This window comes from Gracilinanus agilis, chromosome 2 (assembly GCF_016433145.1).
Source record: "Gracilinanus agilis isolate LMUSP501 chromosome 2, AgileGrace, whole genome shotgun sequence".
NCBI lineage: Eukaryota > Metazoa > Chordata > Mammalia > Didelphimorphia > Didelphidae > Gracilinanus > Gracilinanus agilis.
In genome coordinates, this window is record NC_058131.1 from 334,605,362 (window position 1) to 334,623,301 (window position 17,940).

At 44.7% G+C, this 17,940-nt stretch overlaps 2 protein-coding genes across 4 annotated transcripts in view; one reads left to right on the plus strand and one right to left on the minus strand.

The window, feature by feature from the left end:
* The window catches only part of LOC123235419, a 14,870-nt gene extending 9,487 nt beyond the window's left edge, over nucleotides 1-5,383 (plus strand). The window contains exons 3-5 of the mRNA XM_044661541.1: nucleotides 2,162-2,323; nucleotides 3,697-3,828; nucleotides 5,056-5,383. Of these exons, the coding sequence (XP_044517476.1) occupies nucleotides 2,162-2,323; nucleotides 3,697-3,828; nucleotides 5,056-5,192 (431 nt within the window). The 3' untranslated portion in view covers nucleotides 5,193-5,383. The remainder of the gene's footprint in view (nucleotides 1-2,161; nucleotides 2,324-3,696; nucleotides 3,829-5,055) is intronic.
* Nucleotides 5,384-6,425: 1,042 nt separating this feature from the next.
* BCL2L1 (BCL2 like 1) overlaps nucleotides 6,426-17,940 on the minus strand; it is a 46,314-nt gene continuing 34,799 nt past the window's right edge. For all 3 annotated transcript variants that reach the window (XM_044664293.1, XM_044664292.1, XM_044664291.1), the window contains one exon: nucleotides 6,426-8,519. In XM_044664293.1, coding sequence (XP_044520228.1) covers nucleotides 8,382-8,519 — 138 coding nt within the window. In that variant the 3' untranslated portion in view covers nucleotides 6,426-8,381. The remainder of the gene's footprint in view (nucleotides 8,520-17,940) is intronic.

The window sequence follows — 17,940 nt, forward strand, 5'->3', positions numbered from 1 at the left end:
CTTCCACAGTCGTATACCCGTCTGCACTGGTTCCCCACTCAGGCTTTAGTTCCTGGCTGTGTCTGCCTCCACCCACGCCTCTGCTCAGCTGGCACTCTGCGCCCAGCGTCCTGCTCCCGCGCGCGCTCAGATTTCGCATGCGTTTTTGACTTAATGGGGTCCTAAGTCTTGCTGCTCTCAGGAACAGGTCCCGGAGCTGCCGATGACTCGATGGGTGCCCCAAACTTGCTCTATTTCTTTTTAGCTGGGTTTGGAGCTATAGGTGAGTGTGGAGGGGGTGGGGGTGGGGCAGTTGCTCAGCCCGCGATTGAGTGAGAGCCCTTTATAGCCTGGAAATGTCTCGATTCCACGTACCTTCCACGCTGTGCCCTGTTGTGGGGTTCCTCCGTTCGTCTGGACTTGTTTTTATGTCCTCTTGAGGAGTTTTGTGTGTTTCGGTCAGGAGAGGTTAAGAGCTGCTTCTTACTGTGCCGCCATCTTAACCCGGAACTCCTTGTTTTTGTTTTTTAAAGAGTAACTATTTATTGTTGTTCAGTTGTTTCAGTCATATCTGACTTTTTATGAACCTATTTCAAGTTTTCTTGGCAAAAATACTGGAGTAGTTTGCTATTTTCTCCTCCAGCTCACTTTAGATGAGGAAACTGAGGCAAACAGAGTTAAGTGACTTGCCCAGGTTCACACAGCTAGGAAGTTTCTGAGGCCATGTTTGAATTCAGGAAGATGAGTCTTCCTGACTCCAGGCTTATCCTAACTCCACTCTTAATCACTGCACCATCAAACTGCCATAAAGTGGGTGTTATTGAGTTTATTTCTGTGTTGGCAAACTCATGGCACAAGTGCCTCCTCCTGTCAGAGGGGGCTGCTCCCTTTTCCCTCTCCATCCCCACCTGAGGATGTTTCTCACATCACCCACCCCTCTGCCCAGCAGCCCAATGGGAATGCTTCCTCCCTCCTATCTGAGGTAAGGAGAAGGACTCACAGGCAGCTTGAGGGTGCAGTTTGGGCACTTGGTCTCTAAAAGGCTCGCCATCACTGGTTTATTTGATGGAGAGGAAAGAAAATCAGTCTTGTATCAGTACACTAAGGTTCAAATTCTGGTTCAGATATTTACCAGCTGTGTGACACAAGGAATATCACTTCATTTCATCAGTTCCAGTCTGTTTTCTCATCCCTAATATAAGTATAATAATCCCTGCTCTACCTCCTCAGAGTTGTTGGGAGAAACATCCTTTGTAAACTGTAGTGCTACAGAAATGTGAATGACCAATATTATTAGGTGTGTGGTACAAAGCGTGATGATACTAGGAGTGAAAGGCTTCTTAGATGGGGAAGTTGGGACATAAGGAAGGATTGACATGATTTTTATAGAGAGACAGAATGCTGGAGGGGGAGGATACCAGGATTCAGAGCTCGGAACATGTATCATAGAATGTCAGACCTGATGGGGACCTTAGACCATCAAATATTAGTGCTGGGCAGAACCACAGAACACAGAATGTCAAAGCTGAAAGGAACTGAGAACATTCAGCATCAGAACTGGAAGAAACCTTAGAACAGATGTCAGAGCTGAAAGAGACTGTAGAATTTCAAACAAATGTTAGAGCTGGAAGGAACCTTGATGGCTTTCTAGTCTAGACCACAACGTGGTTTAGTAGAAAGCACCCTGGACAGCATCAGCAAGCTAGAGTGAGATAAAAGCTAGCTCTAGCTTTTACTGAAACATAAACAAGATATTTCAGTCTCTGAGCAACAGTAGCTTCCTCTGTATAATTTGGACAGTAATATGTACATCCTTTCCCTAACTCACAAGGTTGCTATGAGGAAGACATTTTGTCCCTTCCAAGTGATCTAGAAATGGTGATTACTCTTAGGGCAAAGGATCTCACATTTTATAGATGAGGAAGGAGACAAACTAAGAGGGGTGGTCCAGATAAGGAGGGAGGAGTGGGTCATCAGCAAGAGGGAGGTGGGAGAGAGAGGGGTAAGAGGTCAGATGATTGTAGGCCTGGAGGGGAGGCAATTCCTTAGGACAGATGGGGAGAAAGGCTCTGGGTCTTGTTGCCCCTAGAAATGAGGGTCTGGGTGGGGATGGGACTTCTGTAGAAGGGAAGGCTGGGGCAGGCTCCTTCTCCTCTTCAGTTCAGCCTCCTTGCTGCCCTAGTTTACAGTCAGAAGATGCCTCCGTACACAAACTACCAGGCAGAGCGCAACTACCCCATGCCAGATGAGCCTTTCTGTAGTGAGCTGAACCCCCAGCAGCAGGCACTGAAGGAAAAGGAGAAAGGGCCCTGGAAGCAGCTTACAGATGCTGAGAAAGTGGCTCGTAAGTTCTTGGGGGTGGGGGGGATCTATCCAGCAGGGGTGGAGGGGAGCCAGAGCAGAACTGGGCCAAGTGGGATGGAGGTATTATCCTGGAGCTAAATATGGTGGTGGGCCTAGATGTCTCAGTCTCCCGTTTTGGTCAAATTCACCAGTGGCACAGGAGAGTGTGAGCTGACAGAGATTAGGAGGGAGCTGGGAAGCAGATCTTCTCTGAGTACCTGAAGCTGGAGTTTATTTTGAGACAGAAGAGAAAACTTCTCCATTCCCCTCTCGGGATGATGGGTGTAAGAGATGGTGTACTGCAGCATGGAAATGGACAACATCAGGAAAAACAGATGCCAGGAGTTAGAGGGGGCTCAATTGGAATTCTGCATCAGCCATTTAGTATTTGTGTGAACTTGGAGAAGTCACCTTCCATCTCTGGGGTCTCAGTTTCCTCCTAGGAAAATAACAAGGTGGGTGGGTAGATGACCTCTAAGATCTTATCCAGTTCTGAAGTTTGTGAGCTTGTTTGTTCCACGAAATAGTCCAAAATAATAGCTACTTTCATTCCTATGACATTTTAAAGGTTTACAAAACAACACAATGAGATAGGAAACCCAAGTATTATTTTACTCACATTACAAGGGAGGAAACTGAGGCCCTAAGTTTCCATAGCCATATGTCAGAGCCTTCAGATTCAGTGCCATAGTTCTTTTCATTACCCTATTGCTGCCAATGTCTGTTATAATAAGGATCATAGACTTAAGAGCTGAATGGGATCTCAGTGGCTCTCTAGTCCAACCCACTCATTTTACAGATGAGGAAATTGAAGCTCAGAGAGGTAGTGACTTTCCCAAGGCCACACAGTAGAGCAGTAAATAATAGAACTGGGATTTCAAATCTAGGTCCTTCTCTGACTCCAAATCTAGGAAGCTTTCCCCTGCATCTCCCCCATTCCAGAACAGCTCCCTGAGCCATACAGAGATAATCATTGCCATCAGAGAGGTCCCAGTCCATTTTGTGAGACAGGAGAAGACACCTAAAAATTAGGACATGTATATTTTAGGGTAGAGGCAGTAACAATTGTAGGAACTGCAAGGAAGAGATAATATCCTCCTGGCTTTGGGTAGTCAGGGAAGGCAAGTCGTAAGCCTTTAAGGACAGGGAGGATTTGGAGGCAAAGCAGGAAGAGGTTGCACAGCATGTTTGAGAGACTAAGAAGACAGGTAGAGAAGAAGACAGGCAGAGGTTCTTAGCTGCCTTATGAAGTTCACAGGGATAACTCAGAGAAGAGGGTGGAGGCTCCCCAATCTCCTCCCATGACCATGGGTTAGTGGAATGGCCCTCAGGATATTCAGAGCCCTGAGGACCACCTTACCCTTCTGGTTCCAGTTTACCGAATGCAGTTCCATCAGACTTTTGCAGAGATGAATCGACCATCCAATGAATGGAAGACGGTGTTGGGCGGAGTCTTCTTTTTCTTTGGCTTCACTGGACTCCTGATTTGGTGGCAGCGCCTGTATGGTGAGTGGCTGGGACAGAGTCTGCTGAATGTCCGTCTTTCCTTCCCCCTACCCTGGCTGGACAATTTTCGGGGCCTTATTTCTGGCCTACAAGAAAGGCATAGCTATGTGGAGGTTTGGTCGATATGTCTAAAGCCACAGATTAAGATAGATGGAGTTAGGGGGTGGGTGCCTTTGAAAAGAGGGATTTATTCTTAGACATCATAAATATTTTACAAAGGCCTCAACCCACTTCCTTTTCCTTCTCCAGAGAGAGATTTAATAGCCAAGGTATAGGGTTTAGAGTCATAGGTTCACTGTACTGATGGAAGAGTTCTTAGTACATAAAATATCAAGGCCAGAAAGGACCTCAGGAAGGGAGGGAACAAGCATTTATTAAATGCCTACTACATCTGGCAGGCCCTAGGCAAGGTGCTCAACAAATAGTATCTCATCTGATTCTCACAACAACCCAACAGAGTTAGGAGCTATTATCCCCATTTTACAGTTGAGGAAACGGCAACAGAGTTTCCATGACTTGCCCAGGGTCACACAGTTAAGTGCCTAAGGATGAATTTGAACTAAGGTCTTCTTGACTCCAGGCCAAAACTCTTATCTGTGTTTCACCATAATGCCATCTTCAAACAGTGATTTTCAACCTTTTCAAATGTGACAATCTCTTTTCAAAGCCCCAAATGTCACTGATACCCATGTGATAGTAATTGTACTTAATACCCTTTAATTTGAGAAAATACATGACAACGAAAAAGCATGATGCAAAGATGAATAATAATTGGTGAGTTGTTTGTTTTTTATTCATTACAATGTCAACTATAAATAACTGAAAAATAATAATATTTGAGATATTCAGCCTACAGAAGGCATATTTTGCTTTGTTTTTTTGCAGACTCCTTGCAGTATCTCCACTAATGATCAGGAACATAGAATACACATACTAAAGAGAATCTTATTAACACATATTAGCACTAATAGGTATCCTAGTTAGTGGTAGAGTCAGTAGGACCCAAGTCTCCAAACTCCCACTACTCTTCTCATGGCAACAAAAGGGAGAGAAAAATATTCTGTAAACACATGTGGTTGATTAAGGAGGTGAAGAAGAGGCAGGAGGACATGAGCCCCCCCACCCCCATCTGATCTTAATCCCATTTCAAGCTGAACTTGGCATTTTCTTGCAGTTTCTAGGGCATTTCCCATCTCAGTCAACAGTGTTTCCCCCTTCTCTTTTCAGTGTTTCCAGAGAAGCCCATCACACTGTCTGAGGACTGGAAGTCGAAACAATTGCAACGAATTTTGGATATGAAGGAAAATCCAATTCAGGGCTTGGCTTCCCGGTGGGACTATGCTCAAAAGGAATGGAAGAAGTGACTTGTCAGCCTGAACTGTCCTGGCTCAGCCTTTCCAAGCCAACAAAGCCTGCCTCCACCCAACCCCATCCTTGGGCTAGCTCCCATTAAATGCTTCTATTCTGTCCGTTCTCTTTCCTTCCCCCTCTTTTCCTCCAACTGCATCTCTTCTCTTGTACCCTTTATCTCTCAATAAAGAAATATCAAACCTGATTCCTTACAGTTTAGTGAGTAATTTAGTGAATGGAGATGACACACACATACACAGAAGATAATCAACAATTCAATATTGGTGTGCTCAAGAGCTCAAATGCCAAGGGCTAGGACGGTGAGGGAAGGTTTCCCAGAACAAGGGGAACTTGAGCTGGTGTTTGACAAATAAGAGTGGGAACACTGCATGCAAGGGGACCTAGGATTTATGTGCTACAGTACAAGAGATAGGAAAGCACAAGGCATGTGTTCAGAACAATGAGAAAACCAAAGTGGCTGGATCTGAGGTTCCTGAAGAGAAAAGGAAGCAAAGAATTCCCCTCCCTCCATTTTTCCTTAGTAAAATGAGGTGTTGGACTGACTCTACGGACTCTTAAAAGTTTGAGTTGTTTAAATCTGTTGATGAGCCAGGAATACAGGGGGGAAAAAATGGCATGAGGACAGGCTATTGGCCAATATGTAGCATTTGCCTCAGTTCATTCTCACAATAGCCTGGTTGAGAAGGCTCCTGAGTTCATAAAGCTAGAGCTTAGGGAATTGTAGAGGTCAACCAGTCCAAATCTTTCATTTTTACAGATGAAGAAAGTGAGGCCCAGAGAGGGCAACTGACTTGCCTAATTAGCTAAGACTACCCAAGCAGCTCAAGGCAGAATCAGGATTCAAGTCCATGTTTTTCGTCTTTCTTGACTCCCAATTTCAACACTCTTGAGGGAGGCCAGAGTCCAGCCAGGGCTGGATGTGCAGTTGCAACAGGGCCCACAAGAGGGCAGTTGACTCCTATCCCTTGCTCACAAGTGTGGGTAGGAATTGGACATCAGGCCTGGGTTAGGAGTTAGGGATCAGGCCCAAAGGGGACTGGACTGGGTTTCCCTACACCATCCCCCACCCCCCACCCCCAGCACATTCCAGGCAAGAAAGATCCCATGAAAGCATGAAAGGCCCATCCCCATGGCCCAGGGGCTGGGGGTATGGGGGTAGGGATCAGAGAGGGCTCCCTAGTTCCCACTGCCATTCCCCCTTATCACACAAGAAGCACTCGCTACCAGCAAATTAAACACAGTTTATTAATTGAACTGCACTTCCACCACCACACAGACTACTTCAAAGAGCCAGGATATGAGGGGCTGGGGGAAGAGGGAGGGGGAAGACCCTAGGCCTGGGTTGGGAAGTAATCAGTCTCCCCTCGCCCTAGGGCACTGAAAAGGGCCGGTGGGTGGGGGGTTGGAATAGGGATGGGGGAACCATCTCCCCATGCGTTCACCACACGACAGCCCTGCAGAGCCTCACATAAATACAGACACACTTAACAAAAATAGTATATCATCTTCACAAGGAATAAAAACTAATCTCAAATATATACAGCAAAGACAAGACTATGATACAGGGGCAAGGAGGCACAGGGAGGGTCAAGAGGAAGTGATGGAAGAATTGGCTGATCCGTAAACTGGGATAAGGAGAACATTTTTAATGGTAGGGCTGTACCATTTGGGAGATGGACTGGGACCATGAGAGAGGCCACAGTTTGGGAGGCTGCCGGGAGGGACAAACACACAGCCGGGCTAGGTGAAGCAGTAAGCATCCCAAATCTGAATTCTGAAAGCTTGGAGAGGGGGAGGTTTGCGGTACAGCCTGAGAAGGAAGCTGGTATGGGGGAGTCTAATCTTTCTCAGGGTCAGCCTCCCTCCTCCCCTTCCCCTATGCTATCCACCAAGCAAACAGTCAGGCTCTCTTTTAAGAAGAGAGGCACAGGATCTTGTAGATTAGCTAGTCCAGGCCTTCATTTAATAAAGAAGAAAACATGCTCACAGGACTGACTTGCTCAAGGACATACCAGCTTCTTAGTGTGAGGCTGAGATTTGGCCCAGGACTTATTCCACTAGAAAATGCCACCTTAAATGATGAAGGGAAGGGGTGCTTGGGAACCCCTGTAAGTATTGCTAGGCACTCTGGGGGTCCCCTTCACCTCCAGGTCAGTATATCTGGGCACCGGTTGAAAGTGCTTCAGGAAAGAACCAGGTCCACATTCTCCCAGGAGCTCTAAGAACTAAGATGACTAAGGAAAAGAGTTGCAAACAGCTGTCAGCTGCTACTTTTCTGGGTCTCTCCCTGTACTTGTTTCCTTTTGAGGGGCAGGAGCTAGGGAGGAAGGTAAGAAGGGTTATTTAGGGGTCCAGTTCTAGAATTTGGATATGCTACTGAACCCATCATACCTTCCTTCTATAGGTCCATTAACCAGTAAAAAATACTGGTCCAACTGACCAACCAAGACAGTCAAGGCCAAGTCACTTTCCTGAGACACTCTGGGCTGCCTGTATGGCTGGATTCCTAGGCTACCTCTGAAGGTGGTGGGTGGGGCATGGTTTGGAGGTGCCTAAGGGAGGCTACCCAAACCTGGTGATCTGGACCCTGTGACAGCTAACTATAGGATTACACAAGTAAGTTACCTACTCACTGCTCCAAGCAGGAAGTCTTTAGAGAAAAATCTGTCCTTGGTAATGTAGAGGCCTGGTTCAGAGAATACCTCTTCTTGGCCCTTCCCAACATTAGGGACCGGAAAGATAACACAAAAATAAAAATGAAGTTAATTTATTCTGTTTCTCCCTACCACTGAAAAATTCTATGGAGGTTTTTTATAAGTTTTTTTGATCCTTCTTGATTTGGTCAGGTTTGGGGAGAGGCCCAGCTCTAGGCAGTTTGAAGACAGGGAAGAGGTCATGACTAGGCAGCCAGCACCCCCCAGTGTTGCAGAGGTTCAAGAAGTTGTATGTTTTTTCTTTCTGGAGGACTTAGAGATCAAAGGGGCCAAGGGTCTCAGACTGCATACTGGGGAACTAGGAGATGAGGAGTGGAGAGGGGATTGGGATGGTTCAGCCCCATGTGATAGATGTCAGCTTCATGTAGTGGTTTTCCTCTGTGTCAAGACAGAGTACAGACCAGAATGGGGTGTGGTGGGGTGGATCAGATAGGTTCCAAGGTTCCAAGGTAGATTCAGTGTATATGGTCACTTCCGGCTGAATAGGGACCCCAGCAGGACTACACCGGCCACTGTCATGCCAGTCAGCAGCCATCGGTTGAAGCGTTCCTGGCCCTTCCGGCTCTCTGCAGCTGCATCATTCCCATAAAGTTCCACGAAGGTGTCCTGTAGGGGAGAAAACACTTATTGGAGGCAGTTGACACTGGGAGTCAAGGAAAAAACAACCCAGACAAGAACCGAAAGTACTATTGGGGGGGGGGGGGAAGAGGGGGAGGAGAAAGACCAAGGACATTCTTGCTAATTGAAGATGGGATTCTCTGGCTGGTCTTGTCAACGAGGTCCATTCTATATTCCCAATTCAGCCCATAAAACCTCTCAATCACCAGAAGCAAAGGGAAGAAATGTAACCAAGTTGTTCAGGTAACACCAAACTAAGGGCAGGGTAAAGACCCAGAGGGCTGTTTTCCAAAGTCCAAAGAGTACAACAGTCACTTACTTATCATGGGAGGTAGTGTGGAATCATAAAAGGAATACTGAAGTAACTGGGTTTAGTGATTTACTAAGTTTGGCAATGGGCAAGTGAACAAGAAGGTCCTTAGAACACATTGGTACAAAGAACACAGAACATCAAAACTAGAAAGGAACTTTAGAACACTAAATAGAATGAGACAGCTGGAGGGGACCACAGAAGAGAGAATGAAGAGGAAAAAGGAGAATAGTAGAAATGGAAGGGATCATAGAACACAAAGTTGGAACTGCTGAAGAGTTGAAAAAGGTCTGTAGTTCAACCTCCTCACTTTCCAGATGGGAAAACTGAAGTCTCAAACTAGTAGAATGAATGACTTGCTCAATGTTACACATTTGAGGTGGAGTTAAGAACCCAGTTCTCCAAAAAATGAGTATTCATTTTGCTCTACATTAAAGCTGCCTTTCTCTTTAAACAAGGGGTTACTAATCCCCGGCCCACCTCCCCCAGAAGATAGTAGGAAGATAATGGATTTTGTGTTACACAAATGCAAGAATGTAAAGATGCAAGGTATCTAACTCTTGGGAGAGCAGAAAGAGAATGAGAAGTATATAAGCAGAGAATTAGGGCTGGAGTTTTACAGGGAAGCCAATTGTTTGGAGGATCTGCTGATGGAGGTGTCACAAGGGAAGCCAGTGCAATGAGGTGAGAAGGCATAAAAAAACCAACCAGGTTTGGAGACATAGTTTGCTTGCTCCAAGGGGAAAAGCAGATTATTACTACCAAACCCCATCCCAGCCAATGGCACCAACCAAGCTTTTCTGGATTTTAGGACCTCTTCGACAACTTCTCTCCAAGGACCTGGGCATGGGCTCCTCCTCTCCTTCAATCCATTTCCTTCACCTTCCTTAATCTAGGAAGTCTTCCAAGATTGCCATCTCCCATCTCCACCACCCCCACCTTTATTGCTTCCTATCCAAACACTTAATCAATTTATGCCAGTCTACACTTGCACTCCCCCGCTGTCTTGGAAATTTATTGATGCATTTCCCCAAAGCTATTGGATGGCAGGGCTTCTGATTCCAAACCCTAAGCAGATACCCGATGGCAGAGGCCACAGCTTTGCTTGTCTCTTCTCTCCATGATAGAATATATAGTCATAGGATCATTGGATATGACAGGGTGGAAGGGATTTTAGAAATCATTTGAAAAGGAAAGAAACTAAGGCAAAAATTGAACTCAGGCCTTCTGACTCCAAGCCCAGTGTGTGGTCTCTCAGGTCTGGCATCACATGGAGGCTTGAATTAGGTAAACTAAGGCCTCTTCTAATTTATTTATTTTATTTTTTTTTAGGATTAAAAAAAAAATGTTTAAACCCTTAACTTCTGTGTATTGGCTCATAGGTGGAAGAGTGGTAAGGGTAGGCAATGGGGGTCAAGTGACTTGCCCAGGGTCACACAGCTGGGAAGTGTCTGAGGCCGGATTTGAACCTAGGACCTCCCGTCTCTAGGCCTGGCTCTCAATCCACTGAGCTACCCAGCTGCCCCCTCTTCTAATTTTTAGATTTAGATTTCAAGCTGAGAGGACATAGTGGGCTACCTACTTCCAAGAATCTCTATAGGATCACAGATTGTAAGACCTGGAAGAGACTAGCATCTAGTTCAATGCCATTTTAGAGAAGGAAACTGAGGCCAACAAAAGGGAAAAGATTGTTCGAAGTTATGCAGTGAATCAGTGGTAAAGCAACAACAGAATTCCAAGTCTCCTGATTCTCAGGCTCACTGACTCTTTAATATGAAGTCTAGACCAGCAGGACCACTGAGAAGTTTGGGGTCAGGCTTCCAATTCATCCACTGAGGCTGAGCCTATGTTTGAGAGCTGGTTCATCACCAACAAGCATTTATGGAGCCCCTACTGTATGTAGTGCCCTGTGAGAGATACAAAAACATAAAAGACCCATTCCCTAATCAAAGACTATATTATATAAGGCAGTTAGAGACACAGAATATACACTTACTGGATCACTAATAATCCCAGGCCATCTTTACAGGAATTCTACAGTGGAAAGAGAAACAGACTTTTAAAGCTCACCTCTGCCAATTACTACCTATCTGCATGACCTTGAACAAAATCATTTAAACTCTCTGGGTCTCAGTTTCCTTCTCTGTAAAATGAGGGTATGAAGAACCCATCTAGCTCTTAAAGCCATTCATCAAGTTCAGTGGTAAGTGATTGAAATCCCAGTTCTGCAATTTATTGTTACTTATGTGACCTTGGGCAGGTGACTTAACCTCTCTAGGTGTCAGTTTCCTCATCTGTAAAATAAAGGGGTTGAACTAGATGACCCCTGAATGGTCCCTTCCAGCTAAGTCTTATGATCCTTATGAGTCCATGAGAACACAGTTGGCTGGTATAGTCAGGGAAGGCTTCAGAGGAGTAGGACTTGAACTGAATTTTGAAGGAAAGGTATGATTTAGACAAATGGATCAGGGTCATTAGTCAGCTGACCTGAAGAACCAACCACAGAGACATGCCCACAATCTTGTGAAGTAGTAGGTTTTCCATTACTAGAGGTGAGCTGGACCCAAATGGACTCCTGTTCTTGGGAAAAATGTCCTTGTTTTTCTTTGATCCACAGTGAGTAAGTGATCCAGGCAGAAGCCACACAACCTATTTGGCAACTCTAAAGAGTTTGGCCTCAACTCCAACCCTTTCCAGCTAGAGGGAGAATCAAAAAATCCAGTATAAGTAGGTAGGAAGGCCCACTGGATCAAAACGTAGTTTCAATATCACAGTGAAGCTATTTCCCAACCAGAGGGAGAGCTGTGTAGGTCCTTGGCAAGGAACTTTCCTAAAGAAATGAGCTGGGAACCACAGGGAATTTTTGGTCTTTGCTAGAGCCTAATGAGTAAACAGGCTCTTGTCCCCACAGAGACACAAAGCACATACTGTCCAGGAACAGTCACTCAAGAGGGCAGAGAACAGTAGCTTTGATGCAACAATAAACAAAGCTCACATATTTTCCTCTCTCCTTTCCTGCCTTCCTCCCCGCCCCCAGAGCCATGGTACATTCCTATCCCAGGGAACCTTCAGTGTTCGGGGAGGTGGATAGCAGGAATTCATTCTGTGTAAAATGCGCCAGGTTCTCCCTGGAATTTGGATCCTGGGCATGGGTCTGTGCCCAGAAAGACGGGCTCTGTTTTTCTAATGCAGCTGAGAGGCAGTGGGGTGTGGGTATATTTAGCTGTTGGTTCACACAACACCCTTGGAAACAACCACAGCCATTTTCTCTGCTGGCCCAGATAAACAAACAGGACTGCTAGTCTGGAAAAGCAGAGATAAGCCCTGACCTGCCCCCCTCTCCCCAGGCCTCCCTCCTTACCAATAGCTAGGTGTTATGTTAACTTACAACTAGGCTTATGTTTGCAGGGCCGGGCTCTGAAGTCACTCATAGGGGCAATGAGAATATGAAGGTTTCTGAGAAGCTCCTGGTGAGGAGGCCTTTGGCTTGGGCCAGGACAGAAGCAGAGCCACTGCTAGGCCAATGGTAACAACAGTTACTATGGGGAAGTATGTTCGGCTTCTACTTCCCCTTAGTGAAACAGTAATGGATGCCTTCCTTTGCCAAAAGCTTCCAGCTGGCCACCCTGAAGGAGGGTTCACAGTGTCCCAGAATGGGAGGGCAACTGGGAAAGACGTTAGAACATGGAATGTTAAAACAAATAGCATTAGAGCTTCAGAGGATCTTTGGCCATAGAATGCTAGAGCTGGTAAGAAACTCAGAGTTTGACTCCTTTATTTGAAAGAAAAAAAAAAAGAATCTAAGAAGAGATCATCTGCCCAGATTTCTAGCTAGACACAGGGCTGAGACTTGAATCCAGAATCCAGTTCTTTAGGCTACTGAGCCAGTATATACCTAAACCCTCTGCTTTTGCAAGGTGGGTCTAACTTAGGAATTCTCAAATCCTACCCTACTATCTTTCTTCTTCCCCTCTACTTAGCCAAATACAGCTCATTCTTGAAATTCTGCCCTCTTCAGAAGACTTTCTTGGACATGCCAGCTCACAGTCATCTCTTCTTCACAACTCCTGAAGTTCTTGCTGCCTGTGCCACTCATTGGGTTCTTGCCACAGTCTCCTTGTAACTGTCAGTGATTTAGTTAACTACATTCTGCTGTTTTGCAAGGACTATGTTTTATTCTGCTATCTATTCCTATTTTTTAAAAAACCTTTGCCTTCTGCCTTATCAATTCTAAGACAAGAATGGCAAAGGCTAGGCAATCAGGGTTAAGTGACTTGTCCAGGGTCACACAACAAGGAAGTGTCTGAAGTTGGATTTAAACTTAGTTCTTTCTGATTCTAGGTCCAACACTCTAACTACTGAGCCATTTAGCTGCCTTTTATTTATTCCTAACATCATACAGCCAGAGCCTTCCCAACTAAACTCAGGGTAGGTCTCCAATAACACAGAATGGAGTGTGGTACTATAGAATGAAAACAGCAATTGACTTGGAGACAGAGAACGTGGATTCAAGTTCTGATTCCAGTATCTACTACCTGTGTGATTCTAAACAAGTTGCTTCAATTCAGAGCCTCAACTTCTGTCACTGTAAATGAGGATAAATAATACTTGCACTATCTCTATCTCACATATGGTTGTTTTGGTAAAGCATTTTATAAACCTTCAAGTTCTACAGAAATATGAGTTCATCTTAACCTCTTCCTTCAGGATACAGTATAACGCTCTGGTCTATATTATGTCAATGAAGAAGAGCTGCCCTTGAGGGCTAGCTACAGTGGCCAGGCTGGGACATTGATGGGTGGGCCAATGCTCAGCCATCCCAGCTTAGGCACTGAGTTGGAACTGCTTCCTGGGATAGTTTCCATTCTTGAAGGCCCATCTCACCTATGAAGCTTTCCCTAAACATCTACGTCCCTCAGAATCAACTATTCCTCTTCTAGCCCTTTATAGCCATAATCCTAATCTCTTTCAAGGAGCTGCTCACAGTCTTATCTTCCCAAATAAACTGAAAACTCCTTAAGCACAAGGGCTGTGCCTTGTACCTTGAAAGTAGCCCATGTAGCTCTGAACATAGGACAAGTCACAAAGGGGAAGTATGAAATATCTACTCAGTAAAATGTGTTTCAATTGGCTATGGATAGGAAGATCAGTGAAGGAATGGATCTCAGACAGAGAAAATAGGAATGGGGGAAAAGGAAGACTAGTGTAATCAACAGATAGTATTTCTTAGTATCTGGCACAGGAGAAAACCTTTGAGATCAACTAGGCTGACCTTCTATTTTACGAATGAGGACCAGAAGAAGGGGCTTGCCTATGATCACACAGGTGCTAGGCTTCTACTACTTGGCTTCTGTCTCTCCCCATTTTTTTTTTAAACCCATACCTTCTATCTTGGAATCAATACTATACATTGGTTCCAAGGCAGAAGAATGGCAAGGACTAGGCAATGGAGGTTAAGTGACTTGCCCAGGGTCACACAGCTAGGAAGTGTGAGGCCAGATTTGAACCTAAGATCTCCGTCTCTAGGCCTGGCTCTCAATCCACTGAGCCACCAAGCTGCCCTTCTCCCCACTTTTAAAGCACACATTTATGTAAGTTTCTAGAGTGCTTTTATACATGTCTTCGCTGATCCTCACAATAGCCCTGTGAGGTAGAAATAGAATGATAATGCCTATTTAATCTGAGGTTCAGGGAGAAGCAACTTGCTCCAGGACACCCAATTAGTGAGTGGACAAGCCAAGAATGAACTCAGATCTCACCTAGAGTTCAGGGCATTTTGCAGTACCATCAAGTATGGGACTTTCCTCACCTGGATCCACAGCTGCTTTGCCAGTGAAAAACAAACAACTTATCTGGTAGTTCCCCAAATCTGTTGAATATAAAGTGTTCTTCCTGGTATGGAGGGTCACAGTCAAGTCAGGTGGGTTTTGGTGGGAACAAAGTTGATTGACTAAGCCTCAGAAGATAGAGTGAGAATGACTGACATAGAAAAAATATTCAATAGAGAAGAGAGAAGGGAAAATAAAATATTCCTCTTCTCCACATCACCATCAGGGAACAAATCAGCCTGTCCTTCCTCTTGGGTGGTTCTGGAGGGGGCTGGGTTTCCTTCCAGAAGGCTATTTTTGGGAAGAAGTAGTTTGGGAAGAGGAATAGCCTGGAGGTGGGGGTGGCAGGCAGAGAACTCTCACACATCCTTGTAATCTTAAGGCCAACATGAAGGCTGTGTCACTCACTGAGTCATTTCCCCTTTCTGGGCTCCTTCCTTTTGAACAAAGGGATGATAATGTCCACTGGGTTTATGAAAGACTATGTTAGGAGAGTCTTGGGAGACAGCAGGAAGAGAGTGGGAAAAGGGGAAATGGAGCATCTCTTTAATACTCCTAACAAATGAGATGGTCAGGGATATCACCAAGTGACTCACTGTCTCAAGACTAGAGCTAGAAATGATGCTGAACATCATTTAGTCCAATCTGATCATTTTTCAAATGAAGAAATAGGAGCTCAGATAGAGGAAAGGACCTATCTGAGGTCACAAAGCTAGTGAATAGCAGTACTCTAGTAATACTCCAATTCTGGTTGGTAAAACTCCCAAGTCTAAGGCATTTTCCACTACACATACACACCTCTAAGGCTCTTCAAGTGAAACACACCAAGTTCCACGTTCCAGCAAGACTGGAAGTTTGTTTTGTTTTCTTATTTTTTGGGGGGGAGGGGGAGAATTAGAATGGAGTAGCTTTTCTCCAGAGGACTATTATGTCTAGAGGACTTTGGGGGAAGGGTTCAGAGGTTACTATGGAAACCAGGGCAAACTGTACCTGGGGAACACCCGCAGAAGAGTTTCTTGGTAGGTAATGAGACAGGCCTCTCATGGCTATCTTTCCCCAGCTCTGAGGTTGGCAGCTACCCTCCCCCTTCCCCCATCTCTACCCAATTAATTCTGAGAAGCCGCCCACACTTGGCATTCTCATTTCTTGGAAAAGGAAATGGGGGAGGGGAGAGGGAAGAGAAGATAGAGAGCTATCAGGCAGTACAGACAGTGTTCAGAATCCATACAGCCGGTGTTTCAGAATCTGCAGCAGGTCCTCAAGAAGGCTAGCTTGACAACTTTACGGTTTTACTCCTACTTATGCCAAGCCTAAATTTGTCAATGTCCAGCCCAGGAAGTGTAATGAATGAAGGGCACTCTGAGTGGGGAGACATAGGGCAAGCCATGATGACATGTGTGTGAGGGGCCAAAAGATAAAAAATGCTTTCCTCTCTGGGCCTGTTTCCTCATCTGAACAATGAGGTAGTTGGAAGAGAAGGCCTCTAACGCCCCTCCCAGTTGAGGCATTTTATGTCCTAAGAACAAAGCGATTTGCCTTACAATAATGAATTATCTTTTTTCTTATTTTCTTCTTGGAAAGAATAGCTCAAATAGGCTATATGTAGTAGGATGAACACTGGATCTAGAGATAATAGATCTGGGTTCAAATCTGAGCTCTGCTATTTATTGCCCATCTCACAAGTAATCGTTCTTCCTTGGGACTTTGTTTCCTCAATTATGAAATGAGGGATTTTTAACTAGATATTTAAGCCCCCTTCAAACCCTAAATCTTATGATCCTATCAATTTAATACTTTAGTTTCTCCTGTATCTTGTTTCCTCAATTTAAAAAGGACTTGGTTTTAAGTATATTTCTCACAAAAAATATTTGTCAGTGGATTAGTCTCTTCTGGGGAAATGAAACACAAAAGAAAGATCTGTTCTTTCTCTGTTTCTTCTCAGTTCTATATTCTGTGAAACTACCTTGCCAACTTGGAAAAAGGTAGGAAGCCCAGAGACCCTTTAAACACATGTTCTATTCTGTAAGCAAGATACCTGGAAACTCAGTGGGTAAGAGAGGGAAAATGGCACTCTCTCAACCTCTTTTTCTAGGTACTTCTTATTCCTTCGGGGGTCTTCTACCCAGGGATTGAGAGGCCATCAGAGTTTTTCTCTGGCTGATCAGTTTATCCTCTGTGCCAGTGCCTCACTCAGGTTTAACTTTTCCCCCAATTCTGCTCTGACTCTGCTTTATTACCCTCATTTTCATCATGGTTGATCATGACCAAGTGTTTGTGACATGGAAAAAAAAATCACATGGTAAAAAAGAGTCAGAAGATTAGTTGGGCCTCAAATTCTTCATCCATAAAATGAGTATATTGTAGTAAAAGACCTCCAAGGTCCCTCCCCCCTTCCAGTTCTAAAATCTATAATCTCTGGCTCTACCTGAGTTCTAGTGCCAGAGCTATGATTGTGAACTTTAGGCAAATTACTTTGTGTCTCCTCTGGGTCTCAGTTTCCTTCTTTGCAAAATTAAGTAACTAGACAGGATGATTTTTCAGCTCCAATATTCTAAAATCAAAATGTTTTGATCTAAGATATGAAGGACTAATAAATAACCTAAACCTTCCCAATGGCTCTCTGTATCATAAAATAAAAGATTCATAATATTAGTAGAATGCATCAGAGAATATATTTTTCTCACTTCTCTGTTATGCCTTCTCCCCATCCGAAGCCAAATGAATGATGTCATAATACTTGGCAAACTCTCCCCCAACTCCACAAAGGTTCACTATAATCATTTGTTAGAGTTGGAAGGGACCCTCAGAAAGATAGCACCAAATAATTAGAAACTGGGTGGTCTAGTGGAAAAAACACTGGAGCTGAGATCAGAAGGCTGGAGTTTCAGTTGCAAATCTTAGCTCTGATACTAGTTTGTTTCTTTGGACAAATTCCTTAGGGGCCTTTGGGTCATCTCTTCATTTATAAAATGCTGGTTTGAAATCAGATGATATCTAAAAGTTCCTTCTGATTCCATCCTAGTATCCTTAGAAATCCTCTACTCTAATCCCTCTTTTCACAGATGACTGAATTGGAGGCTTAGAATGAAGCTTTCTGGACTCCCTGTTCTAGAAATTACAAGCAATATTTCTTGGAGGCTGAGGCAGGCCGTGGGAAGTTGCCTTTTTTCTACATACATGTACACAAGGCTCCCCAGGGTGCTCTGGACAGCAGCCTGGCCTGACTGTGTCACTAAGACCTTTTTGCCCCAGCACTAGCTCAGACTAGCCC